The 24,427-nt window shown below is 40.5% G+C and overlaps 2 protein-coding genes across 2 annotated transcripts; both read right to left on the minus strand.

Moving 5' to 3' along the window:
• Window positions 1–1,996: 1,996 nt before the first annotated feature.
• Window positions 1,997–5,555, minus strand: LOC145440959 (myb/SANT-like DNA-binding domain-containing protein 3). Its single transcript, XM_080318753.1, has 2 exons — window positions 4,486–5,555; window positions 1,997–4,326 (listed from the first exon to the last, which is right to left on the minus strand). Exons 1-2 carry the CDS (start codon window positions 4,796–4,798, stop codon window positions 4,235–4,237), a joined length of 405 nt encoding a protein of 134 aa, XP_080174879.1. The 5' UTR covers window positions 4,799–5,555; the 3' UTR covers window positions 1,997–4,234.
• Window positions 5,556–12,117: 6,562 nt separating this feature from the next.
• On the minus strand, window positions 12,118–22,819 carry LOC145440943 (retinoschisin-like). The gene is made up of 5 exons (XM_080318731.1): window positions 22,444–22,819; window positions 18,472–18,501; window positions 13,238–13,366; window positions 13,013–13,179; window positions 12,118–12,370 (listed from the first exon to the last, which is right to left on the minus strand). The coding sequence occupies exons 1-5, from the start codon at window positions 22,736–22,738 to the stop codon at window positions 12,233–12,235; spliced, it is 759 nt and encodes a 252-aa protein (XP_080174857.1). The 5' UTR covers window positions 22,739–22,819; the 3' UTR covers window positions 12,118–12,232.
• Between the last annotated feature and the right edge of the window lie 1,608 nt (window positions 22,820–24,427).

A 24,427-nucleotide genomic window follows, 5' to 3' on the forward strand; every position in this document is an offset into this window, starting at 1 on the left:
TCTTGCGACTTAACAGCCAATACCTCACAACAGCGACACTGTGACCATGAAAGGGACTCCATCATTTAACTAGTATAGTGCCTTTACTATAAGCCATATCGATGATTTCGGGCTTTTCGTGCTATTCGTGAGCACGGGATGTGGACGCGGTAAGTGTTGGATGTGAGAAGTAATTCCCGGGCACAGAATGTCTGACAGCAACGTAAAGTCGGTGTACGAAGTGATTAAGGTACATCAGTGATACTAGACAAAGCATACCTTCACCGCCCACTCGGAAAGTCATTATGAATCATTTCAAATTTATAAAAAAATCAAGTTTCCTTATTTTTATAACAACTGTATTTAGGTCGATTTTCTGCGTCCACTGTTGGTGTTTATGTGACTAAGTAGGCTTACTCAATGAGCGCTTCCGCGTTTTGTTTGAAAGAAAATTTTGTTGTAGTCCAACATGCAAAACATATAAGGCGCGCATAATAGATCACTTAGGGTCGGTTGCATAGATCGTGATCAGAAACGATCCGCCGATAGACATGATCGTCGATCTTTGGATCCGCGATCGACACTGTAGCACGATCACGTCTCACTGATGCGGATCCAGTGGCGAGTCGAATGATCTCCGATCGTTGACGCAAACTGACGCAAATGACGTCAGACAATCCGCGAAATATCAGCTGATGGCGAAGGCGGGAATGGTGTAGGCATCTTTCAAGGGGACGTTGCATGTGTTGTGTAGTGTGTACTTGAGTGCACAGCTGAAAATGGATTTGTACCGATACGTTGACGTGTTAGAGACACAGCGGAGCTTGAGAGAAGAAAGAATACCCAGGAGGGTGCTTAAAGACCGTTCGAATCCTCTGGAATACCTTGACGATGCAAAATTCGCGAAACGGTATAGGCTGTCCAAGTCATCAACTTTGGATCTTTTGGACATGGTGAAAGAGGAACTTTCATTCCCCAGTCGCCGCTGCCATGCAATTCCACCTCATTTCAGACTGCTGGCTGCCCTGCGTTTCTTTGCTTCCGGTCACCACCAAATGACTGATGGAGACCTTCTGCATATAAACAAAAGCACTGTGTGCAGAATAGTACATAAAGTTTCCAGGGCTATAGCTGGCAGGAGGAAGGAATTTATGAGGTTCCCGACAACGCCTCAAGAAATAGCTGCACAAATGAATGCATTTTATGCGGAGCACCAGTTTCCAGGAGTCATCGGTCTCGTCGATGGCACCCACATACGCATTTCAAATCCTGGAGGGGATGATGGAGAACTTTACCGCAACAGGAAAGGATTCTTCTCCATAAACGCACAGCTTGTGTGCAATGCAGATATGGAATTTACCCATATAGTAGCCAGATGGTCTGGCTCTACGCACGATAGCAGAGTCATGGATAACAGCACTGTACCAATCCTGATGGGCAACAATAATGGTGTGCTACTAGGAGACAGCGGCTACCCTTGTGTTCCATATTTGATGACGCCAATTTTGAACCCCTCATCACCAGCTGAAAAGAGGTATAACAAATCTCACATTGGCACCAGGATCAAAATTGAAAGATCGTTTGGGGTATGGAAACAAAGATATCTTTGCCTCCAACTAGGCCTACGCACCAAGCTTGATAACACCTTGCCCATCATAGTGGCAACTGCCTGCCTGCACAACTATGCCATCAGGCGCGGGGAAGTGGATATGACGGAGGAGTTTGAAACTGGTGAGGCAGATGACATTGTATCACCTGACTTTGATATGCCTCAAAGTTCTAGTTGTGGACTTGTGAAACGCAGAGGTATCGTCAACAATCATTTTAGTTGAGCAATGTTTTGCAACGAGCTCACTGGTGTGGAATTTACGATAAAAAAATAACAAGCCTCAATACACAGCTTGTTTCATTAGTTCTTATTTTGGTTGTCATAGCACTCACCAGAGAATGTAGCGTTCTTGATATTTCAATAGTTTTTCACAGTACCCACCGGTCATACAAATGCATTACACCCTCATACAAACTGTCGATGTATTGTTACTTTTGCAGAAAAAAAATGCAGACATGTGGATTAGGGTTGTTCAAAAATGACTTCCACATTTTACTGGTTACTTGTATCAGGAAAGAACAAGACAGGCGTAGGTTGGAAGTTTTAAAAAATAACTTCAAATTTTACTGGTTACTCATAGCAGAAAGAAAAACGAGGCAGGTTGATCACGTGTCCACGGAAATGTCCGTTCCACTAATACCTGTTACATATAGGGGAGAGGTGGCAAAGATGAGAGACACGGGGCAAGATGATCCTACGGATTTGACGTTATGCATCAAAATGCTAAAAAAATATTTTTTGTAGTATGTGTAAGCAGAAGCACACATTATATTATTTATCTAGCTAGTAGTTGGCCGACCAGATATGACATTACATGAAATTTGAGCGAGGATTTTTGAGGGCCAAGAAGGATATTGTTCAATATAACTCAAGACATACGGTAGTCATGAATAGCACAGATCACAGGCTTTTCATTGGTACCAAAATTAATCCTCAGAAGGCATTACTCTCCGAGTGGCATTAAAATATCAGAAAAGTGTTTCAACTTGGCCTACTCTCCCCTATGCTGCGAATGGGCCAATCAACGTTTGAAGGCTTCCGAAGTTGAAAATACCGACCCGTGTAGAGCCACAGAACGGTTGGTCAAATTCAAATAAGAATTAATACTCGACGCAGATTCAAGTACTGCTTCAGATATGCTGCGAATAGGCCAATCAAGGGTTGAGGCTCCTGAAGTTGAAAATACTGACTGTTATAGAGCCACAGAACGAATTAGAGTAATAATTAATACTCAATTTAGATTCGAGTACTCGAATCATTGTGTCCAGTCCTACTGATGAGCAGTGGCAAGCAATAGAGCTTGAGCAAAACCAGCAAGCAAAAAATGAAGACTGAAGAGTCAGATCAGGCGGTCGTTCAAAACAGTGTGTCATCCGGTGGCAAGTTCTTCTGATGAATGTTCAAAATGGTTTTTTACTGGTACTTCTTCATTTTGGCAGCATGTAATTCTTCAGCCATTTCTTGCTTTCTCTTCTTCAAGGCAATCTTCATATTTTTTTGCGCCATTTTGATTTCAAAATATTTCAAATGTAGGTCATGCTTCTCCTTCGCCATTGCCAGTATGTCATCTGGAATAAGGTGGTTGAAAAGAATCAGCGTCAACGATTCATGGTTTCTTTAATGGCGTACTCATTTATTTATTGGAATATTCTATGCATTAGTCATACAAACCTTGCTTTGTACTGGACACCTGTCCTGCTGTCTTGACAACCGTAGTGCTGTTTTTATTTGGTGCATGGTTTGAAGATCCTCTTTTTACTTTTGCTGCGACAGGGGTGCTCTGGAGTGTGTTACCTGTAACAGTATCTGTAGATGAATTGCATTATAAGATCTATTTGATAATATAATATAGGTATTATGCATAAACTACTAACCTTTGTTGGCATCAAATGAAGCGAATTCGGAGAGTGATACCGGTATTGCAGTGGATGTCATGCTGATATCCACTAACAGGCTATCATCTGTAATGTAACAGATCAGTTATTTCTCCACAATATAATTCAAGATATTACTAATTTACCATCGTTGACTTCTGTAGTCTCAGTGGGTGGAGAATCTGCAAAGACAATTGAATGACAATATGAGCTTATGTTGTAGACTTGTAGCAATCTATCTATAGCAATGCATTACCGCATTACCGCACTACAAACTGCTCATTGTTCATATCTCTTTTGCATGCATAATTTGACTCGGAATAAATGCGGTAGCGACTCAATCTGTACTTCAATCATCTTGCAAAAATGCAACTTGAATCATGCCTCGTATTTCAAACTGTGCAATGACTTGCAACTTGAAGATAGTGGAAAAGCATATCGGTGGGTATCCGAAAGTTGTCAAGGATGATCACATTCAAGTTAAATTACTGAAGACATACTAGTCAGCCCTCCAGATTACCGTACTTCTATCTGACATATCAACCTCGCCTATCAACACATGCTTCATTCATTTTCATCACTACTCATTTTATGTTATCCCATATTTTCTTCCATCTGGTGTGCATATTTACATCGCCTAGGGCCAGGTGGGTATCTGACTTCAAAGACTACTGCCAGACGTTTCGGCATCTTCCTCTCTTGTGGTGTTTTGAAATGATGAAATTATTAATAAACTGATACCGACACTGTAATCACCTACATATAATAGAATCTACTCACTGATAGCTGGCTCTTCATAATTGTCTAGTGCAGAATCACAGTCATATTCATTTTGTAACGACTCTATTTGAGACGGGATGAGGCCTGGAAAGTATGTAAACATATTTTAGGTGCCCTGGCACAAGTGTATTGCAAAACAGAACCTTGCTGTTTAGATGTAATTGAAGGTATATATCACTTTGTGCTACCTGCTACTATTCAATAACTTTATCTGATCAATGAAAATACTACTACGGTACTTACTGTGAACTTTCTCAAACAAAGCATCAATCTCTGATGGAGGAGGTCCTCCACCAGTTTTGGCGCGTTCTCTCCGCTGACTAGAATAAGCTTTTTTTGTCCTCTGCTTCAGATTTTTCCAGAGGTTTTGAATTTGACCAACCGTTCTGTGGTCACCAGTATTTGTTGCTCTATACTGTTCAAATACTGTCTGCCAAGCTTTTTCTTTTTGTTTTGTGGTGACCCCATCAGTTTTCTTATTTTCAATGATATTCAGGTTCTCTTCAACAAGTTCAATGACTTTATATTTCTCCAGTTTACTAAAATTCTCTCTCATTTTGTAATCCGTCTCTGTAATTAAAAAAAATGACCATCAATAATAAGAACTTATTCGCATCACATTCGAATGAGACACCAACACTGTACATCTGCAAAACCTACAAGACATCAAGTAAACTATTGTATAAGTGAGGCATGTGCAGGTATATTGTTATTGCATCATTTTTCAAGTTACTGTGATTATGAGTAAAATCAACGATACCGGTACTCAAAACCAGAAAACACGGAATGCAAAATCTCAACGTCAATACACGAACAAGGTACCGGTATACCTATACAAGCAACGCATGTTTCTCTTACATTGATTTTTGATCATGCCTCATTTTACAACAGTTACCTTGGTACCTTGTAGTTATTTTACATGTATTACAGTGTCTCATGCAAAATAGACCAAAACGACACACCAAAACAATCCTTATTGCCCCCACTGATATTGAAACATACGAACTGCATTGGTAATTCCTATTGATAGCACCGGTACACGAACCTTCAGTAGTCCAATACGATCTATTTATACCACAAAATCCATCTATAAAACAATCTAAGCTCTCACTACTGATATCTTTTGCGGTAACAACAGCAAAGCACACCGCCGATCAAGTCCTTGAACCACCTATCCAGATGGATCAAATCTCGCCGATCAAATTTCACCGATAATGGCCTGATCGCCATCTATACCACAGAACTCCGACGATCTGTTACGCACGATCGGCGATCATGCTTCGATCGCGATCTATGCAACCGACCCTTAGTATCCATGCTAAATCATTCTCCACTACACATGTCTGACATGTTTATACTGCAGCAGCATTACCGATCGTGCCTAGTGTTTTCGTTCCAAGGTTAAGAATACTAACTGGATTGAACTCAAAATCGGACCGCCACTCCTCGGTTAGGAGATTTTTGCTGTACTTCAGCATCAAATAACCCTCTGGTACTGGTATCTGGAACTGAAAAATCTGAAACAATCTGAACAAGCTAAATTTAGCAGACTCTGTTCGATTGATCCAGATCAGTACCAATTTCATTTCGATTCACCCATGAAAGATAGATTCAGTCCATTGTCAGGACTATACAGGTATACACGCTAGGCCGGGATCACAATTTTTTAGAAATTCCAGGACTAACATAATCGTGCACGGTAGTTTGCAAAATAAAGCCACCATATTTCGCCGGGTTGCACTAAGCGCCCCAAACGATTTTTGTTGTATTCGTATCTGCACCCAATAGGCCTACGTCGCGTTGGTTGATTGATTATAGTTGTTCACGAAAGTGATTGTTGCATTTTCCAAACGGTTTGCCACGGCCCACAGAGGTCGTGTCGTAATCAGGACCATAACAGCACTTCTTCACACCCCCCCCCCCCAAAAAAAAAAACGTTGGTCTTGGGCTCCCAGCTAGTGGCATAAATTTTTATAAAAATTATCCATGAATTATGTTAATTCTCGATATAATTTTGGGCCCCCTACGAACGCGCCCGCACCCAATCGGGGGTTTGGGCTACGGCAGTTACGGCCCTGGTCGTAATCGTCTTCTATAGATAGCGCTAGCACAGGGGTTCCTCAACCCTCTGGCCACGGGCCGCATGCGGCCCGCAGACGCTTATTCTGTGGCCCGCGAGATCTTTCAATATGATCGCAATTACCACCGGCACAGTATTGTTACATATTAATTTAGTTACTTAAGCTCTTATATCGCACCGTCTCTGTTTCGTTTGATTTATCCTCATTCTTCAATGTGTTCTGGTTTCTTGATATATGGTCGAGTTTAGATTCTTATTGTTTTGAATAGGTCTTCGGACAGTTCCATCTGGAGTTATACATATCACCTGATCTTAGAAAAAAGCGTTGCTATCTAGGTCTCATGTCCAGCAACCCATATTTCGAGGCATTGTCGAGATTGCCGACGACGTTAAAGACGCATGGTTCAAAATTGCTTGGTATATCGCTAAACCCATGAAATCTGCTAGAAAAGGTGTGTTTTCAACAAAACGTTACTATACTGTGCGAATCTCCGCTGTTTCCGGAATTTAGCAGCAAGGACAACTTCACCTAACAAATTTCGAAGCTGCAGTTGTCTGATTCAACCGTGACAAGAAGAGTAACAGCAATGTTAGTTGATCTTTTGTCGCATGTTTTGAAACACGTTGCCGCGGAGACTACTTCAACCTAGCATTGGACAAAATCCGCGGATATTGCAACGCTAATTGTATTGGAGTATTCTATCGGAGTGGATATATTTGTAGACGTCATGCTGGCCGGGCAAACGTGGGGGAGGGGACTAGTAAACAACATCAACTCGACAAAGCTGACTTCTGTAACTATTGGTGCAGAGCATCAGAGCCATGGAAGGAAAGGAGAATGGTTGATTGGTTTGCTCAGAAATTACCCCGAACATGAGACTTCTTCTCATATCACTGAGAGCTCAAAGTGACAATGGCCTCTCTAACGAAATAGTTACCGTAATTTTATACTTGCTCGCTCACGCATTGAAACAGAGAGTTCAATTCTCTGGTGCAAGGGTTTGAAGGTGCATACTGCACATACCGACTTGGGAGCGAATGCAATGCACGCTTCATGAAGGGATTTACTTGTTCCGTCGGAAGATGACATAGAATATCACTAGAAACAGCAACTGAAAGCTTACGAACGCTGTCCATTAATGCTGTAGAATGCATACAAATGTACTAAATGTCAATATACGACTGGAAAATAGGCTATATTAGCCTAAATATAAGAGTAGTCCACAAATATACGGTAATAATGTTCTGCGGCCCGCAGCGGTTTTTGCTGTTAAGATGCGGCCCGTTATACAAGGAAAGTTGAGAACCCCTGCGCTAGCACATATTTTGGTACCACTATTCCAATAGACGTGACCATCAATTGACTACGCGCATTATGAATATCATTACATTCAATGAGTACTGACAATTTCGTCAGGTGTTGTCATTTCGAACCAATCTATGTTAAAAACTCCTTCGCAGATAGGTTTATTTCATCCTAACTGAATTGTGAAACAAATGCAACCAGACATTCGCATCGGGCGGACCGCCGCGATTTTCAGCGGCCCGCGAGAAGTTCCTTGAATTTAGGCTATAAAATCCATTTATTGTATTATGTTAATCTGTGAACAAAATGTACTGTACAAACTGATCAGGCAATGAGATAACTTTGAATTCTAGTATATTTATGTACCGTCATAACGTAACCTACGTACGTCGTGTGAGTAATCCAGGCTCAAAATGAAGCCAATATACCAAATTATGCCGTAAGAATTGAGGTTACAAGTCACTGTTTCAAGTTCAAATCTTGTTTGTCGCCAGTTCTGTGCTTTAAACTGTGACGTCATACGTTTCCAAATCCAATAATGCAAACAGTGCACATGAATAGAAGTCATCCTCACTCACTAACGAGATTATGTCGATCAATGAAAGATGTGGCTGAAGGTCGACATTTCAAAAAGATTTAGAGCCGTGAACCGGTCTTGAGCACCGAGCCGGTATCTGTGTTTAAGGAATATAATTTTATTTGGCAATATGAGAAATCCGGCGACAGGAGAAAGTGCCCACCCTGTTCTACACGGTGTACTTTTTCATACAATACAATTTTTCACGTCCTCCTAACATCAAGTCTTTCCCCTTCAACTTCGGACCACTTCCTGTATGGCGCGGGCAGCATGAGAAGAAACTCAGGACTAAACGAGCATGCACCTTGCTAATTTCAAAAAATTATTTGCTTCGTTATAAATTTTTTTTCAAAATATTCAGCTTTCCGTTTGTGAATATTTAGTGTCTGGCAATTACACGACATCTAGAACGAAATGCACCAGATTTAGAAAATTAGAAAGTTTTCAGCTTTAATATTATTATACCAAGATAGTTCATTTTGAATTAGGACTAGAATTAAAGTTATATCTATACGTTTTTTAAAATTAGATTTCAATTATAATTAAGCTACACAGGTTTTTCCAAATTAGAAGCTTGGTTTATTTTGCATATGCAGTTCCATAGTATAGTGTAGCATTTTCAGGAAAACTATAAATTATATTATAATTAAAATTGCGACATGGAATTCTTTTCGTTCTAATTAGTCGCATTAGGCAAGTTCAAGTCTGTTCAAGTCTAAAATGCACTACATGCAGCGAATTTTGCAACCAAAGAGAATCAAATATTGACGTCAACGAAATTGCTACAAAGAATGCATCGTTGTCTGATGATACCCTAGCAGGCCTACGGATTTGTATTGATTCGATGTGTTTATTGTATCATAAGAACCAAATCCGTCCGATAGGTGTGTTAGCTACTGTATTGCATGTTTTTTAATTAATGTATGTAGCCAGTATAGAAACCAGCCGGTTTTTAACTCTGATCAATATCAATGTGGACTTGAGAACACATTTTCAGGTCCAACCTAGACTGTAAAGCTTATATGACCTTGTGAGTTCGCGTCGAGATTGTTGGCAAAGCGATGGAAGATATTGATTGATAGCATTTTCTTGTTCCAGATGATACTGCTGGTGATGATTAAAAAGCTCGTCTGCACTTCAGAATTGTGACATAATGTGTCCTTATTCGCCGCTAGGTATCTTGTCGAGGGATGGTGTGAACCTCTGAAAGGTTCAGCTTCGTGAGAACGCGAACCTTTTTCAAAGGTTCTGTGTGAACGCGAACGTGAACCTTGTGACGACACGTGAAGTCATATTGCTAATTCAAACCCTTCATTACAGTGAAGTGATTGCCTATATTAATGTACACCAGGGTTGTCAAACTCAAATTACGTCGCGGGCCGTATTCAAGCCTTCAAATTGCTTGCGGGCCGGACCAGTCAACTAATTCCAAAATGTCATCTCGTGGTTTTGCTTTTCACTTTAATACCTCAAAAGCATGTATAGAAAATGCACGGACCATAGGGTTTTAATGTAGCAAGTCGCAAAATCCTTATTCGCGAACAATGGAATTGCCAAAAATACGATTAGTGTCTGGTTGAATACAGAAACGAACCGAGTTGCGAGATAGCGCAGTGGTGTAATTCACAACTACAATACCGATAGGTTGTGGTTTCGAGTCCGACCGAGGTCGACTCCAGAATTCCTACCCAAGTGTTGGAGGTTATGTAGGCTCCGCCTCGCCATTTCATCCGCGTAAGCGGTGTCTTACTAAAAGCCTAGAAATGGGCCGTGCTACAAGTCGGTAGTCACGGAATAAAAAATAAGGAATATATCGGCCTGGTGTAAATGACCATAGTAGTCGACAAGCACCAGGAATACCATAGACAACAACAACAGTCAAGAACCGCTAAAACAGAAACAGAGAGAGACAGTATTTATTTTATAAAAATTACATTGAGAAATAAAATACAGTGGCGTTACCGACGATATAAGTTGGCATATTCTATGCTCCCTTTAATTTAGTCGTAATCCTGCGTTAGCCCTGCATATGAGTTGTGAGGAATAGCAGATATTTAATTGGAAGCTCGGACTTTGAAATTTGGTTTTTAATATTAAACCTCAAGTCCGGTTGATCTCATGACTGTGGATCTATTGCAGTGGTTCTCTACCATTTTGTCGTTGCGGACCCTTTTGCACCATCATGGACCACAGCGGACCCCCCTCAAGTGTTCGTAAAAATTTAGCCTCAATTATCTGCGCCGTTGATGTGATATGAACGAGTGCAAAAAATCCATTTCTACAAATATGTAATATTAACGCGTATCGCTTCCGACTACACCTTTGGGTATGATCACAACATATACGGCACCAAAATTGAGAAACATATTTTAATGATTATATGTAACGTCCAGCCTAGTCCTTTCCGCATAGCAGCTCATCTTGAACTTATTCTGGAATAGCGGTTATGTTTTGTATATCACAAGAGAAAATGGATTTTTGCAAACAAATTTTTCCGAACTCCCAACATACACCTCTAAAAAGCAATATGATTTAGGCTATTGGTAATTTGGCAATTAAAATGAGTATGCACCCTGACCCACTGAAAATGCTTCACGGAATCCCGATTGAGAACCACTGATCCATTGGGTCGAAAGTGAAACAGCAGTGCGACCACAAATATTTCAATTATATATTTGCGCAACTAATATATTTTCCATGTAAAGTGCATATCACGGTTCCGCATTGGCGTTTTGGCTTCTGTGAATACCTAGCGTTGTTTATAATATAGATTTGTAATTGGAATGCCACTTCCAAGGCAGTTCATTTCTCGGAGTAGATCAAGAAGACAATGTGTATTTGAAAACTACACTGAAAACTACACTGTCATATATACGTCCCCACGTCTGCTATTCTGGATCAATCAATGTATGGTTCAATCCAAAATTACGCAGCGCGCGATGCCAGGTACACCGAATTCGCGAGGGATATTGGTCGCTGGCGCTACATCAACTTAAATTTGAGGATTTTGTAAAGGGGTCCGAGCCCTTAACCCTGGATATGCCACTGCCTTGATCGCTCAAATACATGTTTAAGCTGCAACGACAATAATTATTCTGGCCGTTGAAAACATTTACTGACAAGTTGCTGCAATATCGATAAAATTAAGTACAAAATTCAAATTATGTCAAAGAGCCATATGTTATACCCAAAAGAGCTATATATGGCTCGCGAGCCATAGGTTCCCGACCACTGCTCTACCAGGTACAACTAAACTTTTATTCGTGTATATATAAACGTTATTTTTTCGGGCCAGTCGTACATTGTTACAATAGTAAATCACGTTTTCTGGATGTGTTTGGGATGCCAGTTTGCAAGGTCGGCGTTCTTCCAATCGGAAAATTTCATCCCGTCAGGTAAGGCTTACTTGGAAACACTTTAACTATCCCGATTGTACTGCGGCCTGCTGGATCATCAAAAGATATGGAATTGGCCCGTGAGCACATTTGAGTTTGAGACTCCTATAGTAAGTAAGCAACAAATCATGATGCGCTGCCGGAAACACTGTGACGACCATTTGGTTGATAAGATTTATTTTAAGTTATTTTGAATCTGCTTCAGGTCAGGTCATTAGGAATCCTGATTTATCGTGTAAATTCGTCAGCCAAAGGCTTTACTTTAGTTGCTTAGAATTTCGTTTCGACAGACTGCTGCCTATCGCTGTGAGCAGTTCCTAACGAACCATGTAGAAAATTAGTGATTCGATTCGATTGTAACATAGAATTCTTGGAATCTGATTTGGTGAACCGAAGATTCATTTTTCCCATCGCAATAACCCAGAACTAAGAACACTATAAATTTCCTCCAATATCACTCAACAAACTGCATATGCGGCAAAATATGCTGCAGTCAGTCACAAGGAATTACATAGCCTATATATAATATATTCAATTTGAAGAGAGCGTACATGACGGTTGATGGTTATCGTCTAGCGATGAGCCTGTACGGTATATAGGGAATACATCAGATAGCCGATTCTTGAGATCCCTCAACAGTCTTTCATCTCCATTCTCATGCTCATGTGACGGTGATATGTCACAGGGTGAATGCGAACATATCTGGCGTTGATTGGAAAAGACAGTTCGTTCTCAACGATAGTGCTTCTGTCAGAGTTTGCGGCGAATACCTGAATTCAGTGCTGATAATAATTATGCGGGTATAACGAGCACGGCTCTGAAAGTTTGAATTAGGTTTCAATAAAAACGAGAAATTCATCTACACATCTGCACTTCTCATTTTATAAGACCAAGCCGAAGTAGCTGATGTTTTGAGCCCTAAAATCATCAATGCACCAATGTCGGAGTGCGAGAATGATGACAACTGGAGGCGATTACGTATTGACCAGACGTGGACAACTAAATAATTATAGTCAAAATAATTAGAGTACAAGTACTCTAACTCTATTCCAATTGGTGAAATGTTTCTCTGCTGTAATTCCACTTCCAATTTAATGTGTGAAATGTTTCTATGTTCACTCAAAATTTAATTCTAATCTAATTTGTGATCTTCTCGAGAATGCTACTAGAGAACTGTATGGTGCAAAACGAGCTAAGCTAACTAGAGTCCCCAGTCATTGTCATGCTTACCAGAATGACTCTGATTTGATATAAACTGAACTTGATCCCAATTCCAAGTTTTCATGAATTCAGTATTTCTAATTTTATTATAATTTAAAAAAGCTGTCCAGCTGTAATTCTAATACTAGACTAATTTGGAAAAGCTTGAAATTTTCAAGTAGCACAACTTAGATATTAACATTCACACCTACTTCAACTTTCTCGAACGCATCGTAATATTGCATTTCCAAAGTAGAATTTCCATATGATAAGTGATATCCCGTGACCCATTGATCAGCAAATCTATTTCCTTGGGTTAAAATCGTGGTAACTGTCCTCGCAACGAGGAAATCGACCTGTATCCACTGATTTCCATTATCTAAACCAAATATTCGTGATTGTAATTAGCTTCGATTCGATGGATAATGCGATCTCACTCGCGTTTGTGCACCAGGCTCCTCCGGAATTGAGAATTGCGTGTTGAAAGGGACAGGTAGAATGTACGGAAGACGCGGAAATCTGTGAAAGCTTTACAGCACCAGTGGAAATTCCCACGTAGCACATTCCTGTCGAAAAAGTATACAGTTGATCATGCGTTTCCAAACAACCATACGTTTAGGAGACTTCGATTGAGCAAATCGGAAGCAGACGCAATTTGCTTACTGGACGAGTTTATGTTTTCAACGCCATTTTGAAGACTGACTTTTGTTGCCATTATACTTGTGAAATTCGAATGGTGTAGATGTAGAATGAGCGGAAATAATGATTAAAAAATTGTCTATCACTCCTGCATCACCCAGATTGTAAAGATACATTGTCCTAGTTATAAACATACATCGTACAATCGTAGTCCAGTTTTCTTTATCGGACTGCGATTTGTGCACTAGATGGTCATGAACGCGATAGCTTTTGTAGCGTTTAGTACTCTCTAAAATGTTTACACTTCACTTTCTCACATGAGACTGCTATCCGCAATACACCCTCAGGGATGGTGCGAACCTCAGAAAGGTTCAGGTTCGTGTGAACGCGAACCATTTTGAAAGGTTCTGTGTGAACGTGAACGTCAACCTCATGACGTCACGAGACGTCATATTGCTAATTCCAACCCTACATTACAGTGGATCCACAGCCTATATCAATGTCACGATACCTAGCGACGTCTCCGGCCACATGATGCCACAATACTGAAGCAAATACTGACGTTTTTAAACGTCGCAAAATGTATCATCATCATTGGTTTATTAGCAATTTTATCAGTTCAATACACCACAAAAATGCGATACAATGAAAAGACAGGAAGATATCGAAGCGACAAGGAGTAGTCTATGGCAGTGCTCTTCAACCTTTTTCGTCGTGGTACACCCTTTTAACATTTTCTCAAAACTCGTACACCCCGGGCCGTATAATACACCGATAACGCCGAAAGCCGCATTTTGATTACATATACAATACGTCCGGATTCCAACGGGGATTCGCCATGGCGCATGGATGACAAATGCTCATATGAAATTTGATACTGGGAACTTAACACCACGGAGAGCCCTTGTGGTGTTCTGTGCCTTCACTTATTTCTTGAGATATGCAATGCGCAAATTTTCTTACTGTAGAAGCAAAACATCCCAGCAGGCTTACAACATATAATTTATGTACCAAAATCGCGAGTATAAATGTCAAGAAAAGACACTAGGATTATGTGTGTAGTCGCGCAGAGCGCGAAAATTTTGCCCCTTGAATGGATTTCATCGAAAATGTTGGTAGTTTCACATATTATTGTCAAAAATTTATTAATTCTTAGCTCACGTGATCAGATTAACCCGTAGAGCTGATGGAGGGTGTTTTCGAAAATATTGGGTACAATATTAATGATGATGCATCTTGCGGTTCCTATTAATCACTTAGTTGCATGTTGTTATTTCTTGGCCTCCCACCAGGATTGTTTGTATTATTATTAATAATATTTTATTACACATCAATGACAGTGGTGATAATCGCCTGTTTAGAATTTGTGCGCCACGACAGTGCATTTCCTAAAGTTTAGTATTTTTGCTTTGGGTAATGAGGACGACTTTTGCTTGCACGCGCACTCCCATTCTTCGTTCTCTCTCGCTAACGTGCGTCCACTTTCAGGACTTTGCTGCTGACTTTGAAGCTCGGTTAACTCTTCTTCTGGGCTTTTCAAGACGCTACGTTAACAGGGGGTCGGCGACGAGGAGCCTAAACCTCCGACACATAGAAACATGGCAGAGCCGAGACTAGAACCAGCAACAATTGGTTACATAATGACGGCCGCCAACACACGCTAATTTAAATATGTGTAGAAGATCGCAAAATTATGGTTATGCTGAATGAGGCCGTACGTCCGCAGGTTGAGCACCCCTGACGTAGCCGAAATAAGGATGGACATTTGAGCAAGGCTGCAACGTATAGTAAATGATAATACGAATAAGGGCTCGAGGTTACTGGACCACCATCTAACGCAGTGGTTCGCAAACTCGACCCCGTGGCTGCGTAAGTAGGCTATGTATTTTGCACTATTCATAAGCTGGCCGCAGGAAGCACAAATTCAAAATGTCCGAGATTTAGCGGTGGTTTCCTCGAGAATCATCAGACAGATATCGCAAGCTGAACACATGCTAACTACACCCTGCTCTACTCGAAAAGGAAGTAATAAGTCCCATTACCAAAGGTTGAATAATTAGAAACATTTGCTTATGACATCACATTGTACGATATTACACATCCAGTCATTCTGTTTTGAAGCATAAACTGGCGTATTTTTGTGATAGCTATAGTCATCGTATGATCGGTTCATCATAATGTGGATCTGGTACACCCCTGTACACCCCATCCGAGTGGTACACCCTTTAAAAGTTCTGGTACACCCTAGGGTGTACGACAACCCCGGTTGAAGAGCACTGGTCTATGGTATCAACTGGGGCATTAAAATGATATAATAATCCCATAAAATCACAGTGGCGGCTCGTCCTATAGGGCAACTGGGGCATTGCCCCACCTAAAATTCTGTTCAATAACAATTCTTCACCATTTATAGACGCACACTTATCTATATAAACCGAAATCACAGCGAAAATCGTATACTTCTTGTCCTTTCGCTTGTAAATGCCCATATATAGCGAAGTCTCTGCAAAAATCGAATTCTCTTCTGTGTTTTCGCTTTGCGAATGCCTAGCCGGGGCTTGCCCCGGTAGCGCTCATAACAAGCTTTCACTGTCTATTCTCTCAAAGCCGCGCACAATAAAGAAACGGTGATTTACTCTCTCCTATTCATAAAATTACCGAGCAACCGGGGCACGATAGCTCTGTGCCCTTAAGGTGTGATGTAACAATCGTATCTATAGCTGAACTCTGTTACCGTCATATGCGTTTAGTCGACCTTTGCTGGTATAGGTCGATTTTAATGGGGTTTCACACCATGAAAACTCTTGAAACTTGTTATGTCATGTCGTGATGGTGGTATTTAACACTGCCCCAAGTTTCAGGGTTTCTACTTAAAGTTTAGGGTAGTAATTCCGTTTCTGAAGTTGAGTGTGTACTGATCCGTCATGTATCGCAAACAGATTTTACTCAAAAGCCAGTATTGGTATCCATTGGTTTTGACGGTGTTCAATACTGAGATCGGTTATGACATTTGGCACGGTAAGTCTTAATGTTAGTATCGAACGCTGTACCAAGTTTTAAGTTTGTCACTGAACTGTGTTAGTGGTAATTTCGTTTCCTAATTCGAGTGAGAGCTGACTCGTCATTTATCGCTAACAGATTATACGCAAAGCCGGTATTGGTCTCTATTGATTTTAACGATGCTCCTTACCTAGATCCGTCATAAGCTTTTGTAAGGTATGTCTTGATTTTAGTATCGAACGCTGTGCCAAGTCTCAAGGTTGACACTCAATGATTAGGGCAGTAATTTCGTTATCAAGGTCGAGTATGGTAAAGATGTGCTCCGATCTGACACTTTAGCCTACAACACATTGCGGATTTCACGCAAAAGCCGGTGTATCTGCGGTAACGTTAACTGAGATGATGATATCATTCTCAGTTTGCATTCAAATATTTACTTTGATATTATATTCTCCAATGTCAATTTCACCGTGAAATTGTGGCCTTCAAGCCCTTTGCTTACAACCCCCTGTCAAGCGCGATAGCTACCGTATTTCGTTTTCGATGGCGGCTAACAGCTGATCAATTGATCAGCCTATTCCTCAGTAAAATTTACGCAAAATTCGGTGTTGGTCTGTTCGCATTAATTTTGACAGTGTACCATACCGAAAAGGGCCATGAGGCCACTTCTCGATAATGTCATGTAACAGTGTACCAAGTTTAAGGCTTTCATCCACGTATTTATTCGGTAATATATTGTCCAAAGGCGATTTCGCAGCAGACCTATAAGACAGTAATAAAAACGTATGTGTCGTGTTACAGTCTCCAGTTTCAAGGCCAAAATCTCTTATGCTATACCGACTACCGAGACCAAATTTCCGAGGCTGCTATTCTTATTTCTTTAGAATGATGTTTTGGATTCAATAGGACAGGCCCAATCTATGAGATAACAATTGCGTATCTGTCCGAATTCGTTGACCTTTCCAACTAGGCTTACGCTATCTCTCGAGTTATAGTCATTTCCATTTCTGCAGATAATTAGTCAGGTCTAATGCGAACATGAGCCGTGTTGAATCTTTGTTCCGTACGCCGTTTACGCAGTTACCACACTTCAAGTCACAGCTCACCAGCGGACCTCTCGTGGCACATACGTTAAAATCACTGTTGCCGGGAAATTCATGTTACCGTACCATCATTAAGTTACTTGTTTACGTTGGAAAACGCCATTGTGACGTCATCTTGATAAAAAGTCGCTTGCAGCCCTTGCCCCACCACCCGATATTGTCACGAGCCGCCACTGTCAAATCAATATCTTCCGTCGCTTTGCCAACAATCTCGACGGACTTGCAAGGGAATATAAGCTTACGCCTTAGCGGTGTAGGCCAAACCGGATAATGTAGGCTATTCGGTGTCTGAGTATTCCTACGTTGATATTGAGCAGAGTGTAAAACGGGTTTCTATACTTGCTGCCGATATTACCTCATTATTGATCAGTATAGCCAACACCCCAATAGAAGCGATTTGATTTTTATGGAGCAATAAACATATGAAGTCGAGATTGAACCCGTACGCCTGCTAGATTTTTTTTTTTTGCATCAGACAGCGATATCAATTTCATTGATTGGTTAAACAAGCATCATTCGCTGACTACAGGCATGTAAATGTATTTCGCTCTTGATGTTGTGTGATTGCGGGTCCAACTCACAGCAGAGAGTCACTACATATTCACAAACGGAAAGCTGGATATTTAGAGCGAACATTTGTAACAAAGCAAGTAAAAATTTTGAGATTGTCATTGCATGTTCGATTGGTGTTGATTTTTATATGCCTCCGGCGCCATGTACAGAGTGGCCCGCAGTTGAAATGCAATATATTTCAACCAGAGATGTTACAATGAAGTGAAAATTGTAATATATGAAAAAGGTTCACAGTGCAGAACCTACCAAGGTTCGTTTGTGAACGTGAACCTCTAAATTGCTGATGTTCACACACAGAACTCGAACGTGAACCTCACGTTCACACCATCCCTAACCAATGTTCATATGTATCTTACCTGCATATCGTCGAGCTTTTTTTCTGAAATCTGTAAAACAAGGGTTGTTAAACATAATATGTAGTGCCAGTAGACATAGCGCTATGGGCAATATAAAATTGGTGAATTAATTAGATCAGTCCCTCTGATCTTATCATCATATTGCTAACGATATCATATTATCAGGTTGTAGGCTTAGCCCAGTGGTTCCCAACCTTTTTCCACCCGCGTACCATTTCGAGGTTTTATGCGGTGCTCGTGTACCACCTACATAAGTTACTCGCGCCAAAGGTGGTCAAGAAATGTTTCCGCCAGGTTGAGGTACCGAAGGCAGCGAAACAGAAAATAAACTGCCAATTTTAAGGTGCAGTATATAATTTCTGTAGTGGATCCATTTGGAATTCTTGTGGTCAAATATAATAAAACGGAATTTGGTTAGGTAAAAATCGCAATGCTTTACGGCTAGATCTCTTCGCCATAAGTCAGGGGTGGCCAGCCTTTTTGCCATTCATGACTGCATTTAAATTACTCATGTAGCCCACGGCCGCATTCCGTAGTCGTAATAAATTAAAGGCGGGCGCCAAATGCCCACGTTAGAGTTTCTTTGTCCATTTCTGGTGAACTCCGGATTAATCTATTTAATCTATTTAAGTGGGCTTGCTAAACGCACCGAAATCGCAAGTGGTCACTAGTGACGATACGGTACTGCATGAATTGCCGCGCTAAGCGCGAATTTTTTTTCGGATTTACTAATGAATTTCATGAATAATATTAGTAGTTTTATATATTACTATCAAACATTCATTACAACTCGGACATTTTGACTTGCGCAAATCGTAACCGAGGCTTCGTATTACGCGTTGCTAAGCGCGTATTTAATTGTTCACGAGAGATCAGGGACTCGTTAATTGACAGCACTTTCAGACTCGTTGACAAGCTTATCATACGCGTAAGTTCGTCAACACGAGAAGATTGTATAATCGTAATTAACACATGTACTTAACTTAACCCTAATGAATTGATGCTACATTAGTAAATTCGAAAAAAAAATCGATACCCCTCTTTCATATCAACCCACTCATTTTTCGGCTGGCTACGTGCCAGGTAGAAAGCATATTTGTAAGAGAAAAATCCTCATGATTTAATTATGTCAGTGAAAGATAACATATTCAAAGAAATAACAGCAACTTCAAACTTGCTAACGCTGCCCGTCAATGCTTTAGAATGCATTATTAAACATGTAGGCCAATTAAACTTCCGTAGCCTATACGAATGGTAAATGCAGTGAATTCAATTTTAGCCTACGATTAGGTTATAATGTTCTGCGTTACGCGTTACTTTTTGAAGTTAAGATGCGGTCCGTTTCAGAGATGGAAGCGGGCCGGGTGAGCCGGACCCGAACCCGGCCCGAACCCGACAAGTTCAGCCCGAACCCGGCCCGAACCCGACGGTCGAGTTTTGAGCCCGTTTCGGCCCGAAACCAAGTTCAAATAGCAATTTTCAACTGTTGCGAGCAAATAAGCTGATATACGATTCAAATTTCGAGCTTTTCAACGCTTTCAATGCTCTCACTTTGTTTTCTTTCGATAGCAATCTTGCATATGGCAAGAGAACTTGATATATCTGAATGAGAATACGCTGAAAACAGCCCCACTGTTAACTTAGTTCCACCATCCTTTTTGCAAAATGTGAACTGTATTAAATGGTTCAATATTAAACTAAATTAAAGAAATAAAGAAATGAAATTGGCCAAGATGAGAAAAATAGTGTGTTCAAAATACAAGTCAACTGTCATCCATACAAAGGGCGTTGCATTCACACGTTATACGAAGAATTGATTATTTCAATAGCCTCAACAGTTACTGGATACAGTCGGGTTCGTCTCTCAATTTGTAAATGGGTAATGTATTGCATCTTATCAATTCGTTCTCAATCAATTCTCTATTCTCTATTTTGGCTGGTGACTATCAACGTAGTTTACCAGTTCTACGTATATGTGAGCGATACAGCGCCTTCTTGCGTGTATATTCAACTCTATATTCGTTTAGCGGTTCAGAATCAGGGACCACTCAATATGTATTTCAGACAGCTAGCAAAATGCAATGATGCAATCATGCCTCATACTTCGAAATGGCAACTTGACTTGAATTGTGACTTGACTCGTGACTTGACTTGACTTGACTCGACTTGACTCGAGTCACCTCCAAAAATCGAGTGACTTGACTTGACTCGAGTCAGCTTTGAAAATCGATTGACTTGACTTGACTCGAGTCAAAATGCGCAATGACTCGTGACTCGAAGGTAGTGACTTGATCCCAACACTGCTATGTAACAATACTACCGCTGTCACATAGCCTAATACAATATAAGTTAGTTTCCGTATAGACCTAAAGCAATTCACCATGGACGACAAAATCACTATGGTGCATCTAAAAGCTTTCTTTAATAAATATCAACACCGCCGTAACACATCTATCGATCAATTCTGCTGTGCCACAACGGAAGCCGTCGTCTCATCACCTGCTTCTAGCTGTTCAGTTCAGCATGCCTCATCGAAATTAAAACTAAATTGGTAGTAATCCAGGCTCCAGCATGGTAATCCATCCATCCGTAAGTCATGTTTTCGTCACAATGTGGCCTGAACAATGATCAATGTCTGGCGTATTTGGGACACTTGTTTACTATTTAGCTGACATTGTTTCATTATTGAATCATAGTCTTCGGGCCGTCTTATATTGAAGTTTATCTGGGTTCGTACTTCGTATAAAATTTATTCACAGATATTGCCATACTTATACGTGATACGGTATTGGTGTATCTTATATGTAGTTGTGCCACTTTCGAACAAAATTGCAAATCAAATTTGTATATGAAGTCAATGCTTTTCGTAGTGACTATTCGGCCCGATTCAATCCCGATAATTTTTATAACTTCGGGCCCGAACCCGGCCCGAGCCCGGCCCGAACCCGGCCCGAACCCGAAAAGCCCGGCCCGACTTCCATCTCTGGTCCGTTTCTCATGGTAAGTTGAGAACCCTTGCTCTACAACCATAACCGTATTCGGGACCAGCATTGACTAAGGGTCAGAGAAAACACGAGTGATGGCTGGTAATATAACGAATATTAGGATATTGTGCTGTTTGTGTCGAAAAGTGCTGAAAGTGGCTGCCTCTTGCACAACATCATCAAACCGACTCAACAGTAACAGAATATTCCAAAGTCATACTCAAGCCATATATATCGATTTATTACCACTATATCGCCTCAGAGACAAAATTTTTTTATTACAGTAGGGAGAAAAATCGTTTCATCGCATTCATCTCAACTATAGTCTCTTGGAAAATATTCGATTACGTGTGTAATATTTTTGCTGCTGTAAAATGTTGAAGCTCATGTTCTATCCCGAAAATGATTAGATTGCAGATGAAGCTGACCACTGGTGATTCTCTACCTCCGTAATAATAAAGGATAGAACGAACTTTTGGTCTGGCCCATCCGCACCGTGATAAGTAGAAATGTCATGTGTCCGAAACGTAAGTAGACAGTATCCACGCGAAACCCCGTGTCGTTGCCGTTTTATGTAACATAGGAGGAAAAAGTATAGTCACAATCTCAAATCAAAATGTAGGACCTGAGCAGTGAGCACTCTTTCCCAGTCCACTGATGATGTGTGCCATCAATTTAGTTATCGAATATGTTCACATAAGCTAATGTATACGGATACGCTTTCAATACACCATGACTGATAACTTCGTATAAATGTAAGTATGCAGATGATTAGAACAAGACTTACACGAACTTGAAGGCGCAGAGCTTCTTCCAAAAGAAGATTTACCACGGTTACCTACCATTATGCATACATATGACGCATGTGGATGCGTTATCTATATTTTCCGCATATCCATGTTACCATTACATGTACCCATTCATGCATAAGGCACAGCCAACCCATTACAAGCTATAATGCAAATAGCAACAGGATTACTATACATACCTTGCAATTCACCAAGTTGAGACATGACCTCATTAAAATCACAAGTGCAGATACCTTGCTCGCCTCGCGGTCCGGGCGGGCCCGTTACACCCGGTGGGCCCACGGCACCGCGCTTTCCAGGCCTTCCTTGAAAATTCTGCGATTCCTCGTCTGGAACTGCTGGTACTTGGTAGCCGTCGTCCGCAAGGAAGCTTTTAACTGCTTTCAGCGTGTCTTCACAAGTTCGGTTCGAAAAACATTGAGGAAAGCCACACGCCAGAACATATATAAGTATCAGTACTATCGCTGATGTCATTTTGAAGATGTATTTCCCGACTAGCAATCAGTCCACTGCAGACGATCTCTTTAATGTCGCAATGGCGGAACATAATTTTTCGATGGAAACTGTCATTTATATTTACATATGTGACTCCAAGGTGCCTTTTTCGCTTATTCACTGCTCTCTTTTAGCACCGAATATGCATCAATGTCACAAGAGACGTCATTACTTTAAAAAGGTCGGCAAGACTAAATTTCGCTTTCCGATGGTCTATTGCTAGATGATCGATTATGTGTGTCTTATGCATTCAACCATCTCGAATATAGTCACCGGTCTAATACTATGGTGGTAATAGTTATCCAATCTGTCAGAAAATGTACTACAATGCAATCGGCAGTTATATTACACTTTTGAACAATTTTGAAAGAAAAATTTGTTGATTTTGATTATGCAGTTGTTTTAGGTTACTTTTGATGTGTTGATTCCGAAAATAGTACCAGTTTTCCTTTATCGTCTCGAGTTTTCGCTCTACATCAGAGATCTCAAACTCATCTGTGCTCGCGGACCAATTTCCTAGTTTTAAATGACGCCGCGGCTCGCAGCATCTATCATAGGGGATTTCAATGTATTCCCAAGTAGGCCTTATTTGACGGGACGCGTAGACTGGCATTCCACACACATCGTGAAAATGTGATGTACAATCGCAGTATTTAAGCATAGCACGAAAAAAATCACACTTTGAATATTTATATATTTATAACTGTCGTGGTACTTGGCATACATACACTAGGCAAGGGGACAAATGCATCATGATATCGTGAAATATCTCCCGTTACAATTTTTCCGCTATAGTAGACATTTGTGGTACCTCATTTAGAGGTGTAATATTTGACAATTTAACCAGGATTCATCTGATATCGGAACATTTGAGCAGTGTAGCCCAACGGGTTACTCCTGATAAGTATACTATTGATCATGTCATTGCCAAAGTCAAATTAAATCACCATTAGATTTACCTTCCAATATCGAACAGATAAATACCAACGTAAATCTAAAATTATTGTGTCATAGCAATAGAAATGTCAAATCGCAAAACAATCCATAGGTGTTAGAGCTGTGGAGCATACCACTAAGTCTGATTCTGTAATGCAACCTCGTCGCATTGAGTTATTGTTCAAACAAGATCAAGAACATAACAACTCGCCACCTTTAATTGGAGATATTAGCATGGATGGATATACCCAATTAGTAACCAACTATAAATCAAGGAGGTAACAGAATGCTAATGGTTGTTATACCGACCTGCTTAGATAGCGAAATTCGCTACACTATACGCAACGCCCACAACGACCTTTTAATAAATTAGTATTTCTCGTGTAAGTTCGATAGTTTGTTGGATCCATGGCTTTACCGACCCCCGGCGTTCCAAGTCACAGTTCCTCCTCTGAATTTACCGTTTGACTCGACTCTACTCAAGACATTATCAATTCATCACCCAGTCTGTCTGAGTGCGAGTAATTTTACGAATGATCGTTCATAAGTTGAAATCATAATTGCCAGAATCCTCAACGGGTCATACCTAATGCGATTTTTTTTAACTAAAAACGGAAGATTTTGACCTAAATAATCAAAATTATGACATTTTTTACCTTAAAAAAACCTTATTTTGACCAAATTTTGACCTAACGTATCCAAATTTGGTGTTTTCCCACATAATGCGAGAAT

The sequence above is a fragment of the Botryllus schlosseri genome, chromosome 6 (genome assembly GCF_051294905.1).
Source record: "Botryllus schlosseri isolate E-star chromosome 6, Bs_hap1, whole genome shotgun sequence".
Lineage (NCBI taxonomy): Eukaryota > Metazoa > Chordata > Ascidiacea > Stolidobranchia > Styelidae > Botryllus > Botryllus schlosseri.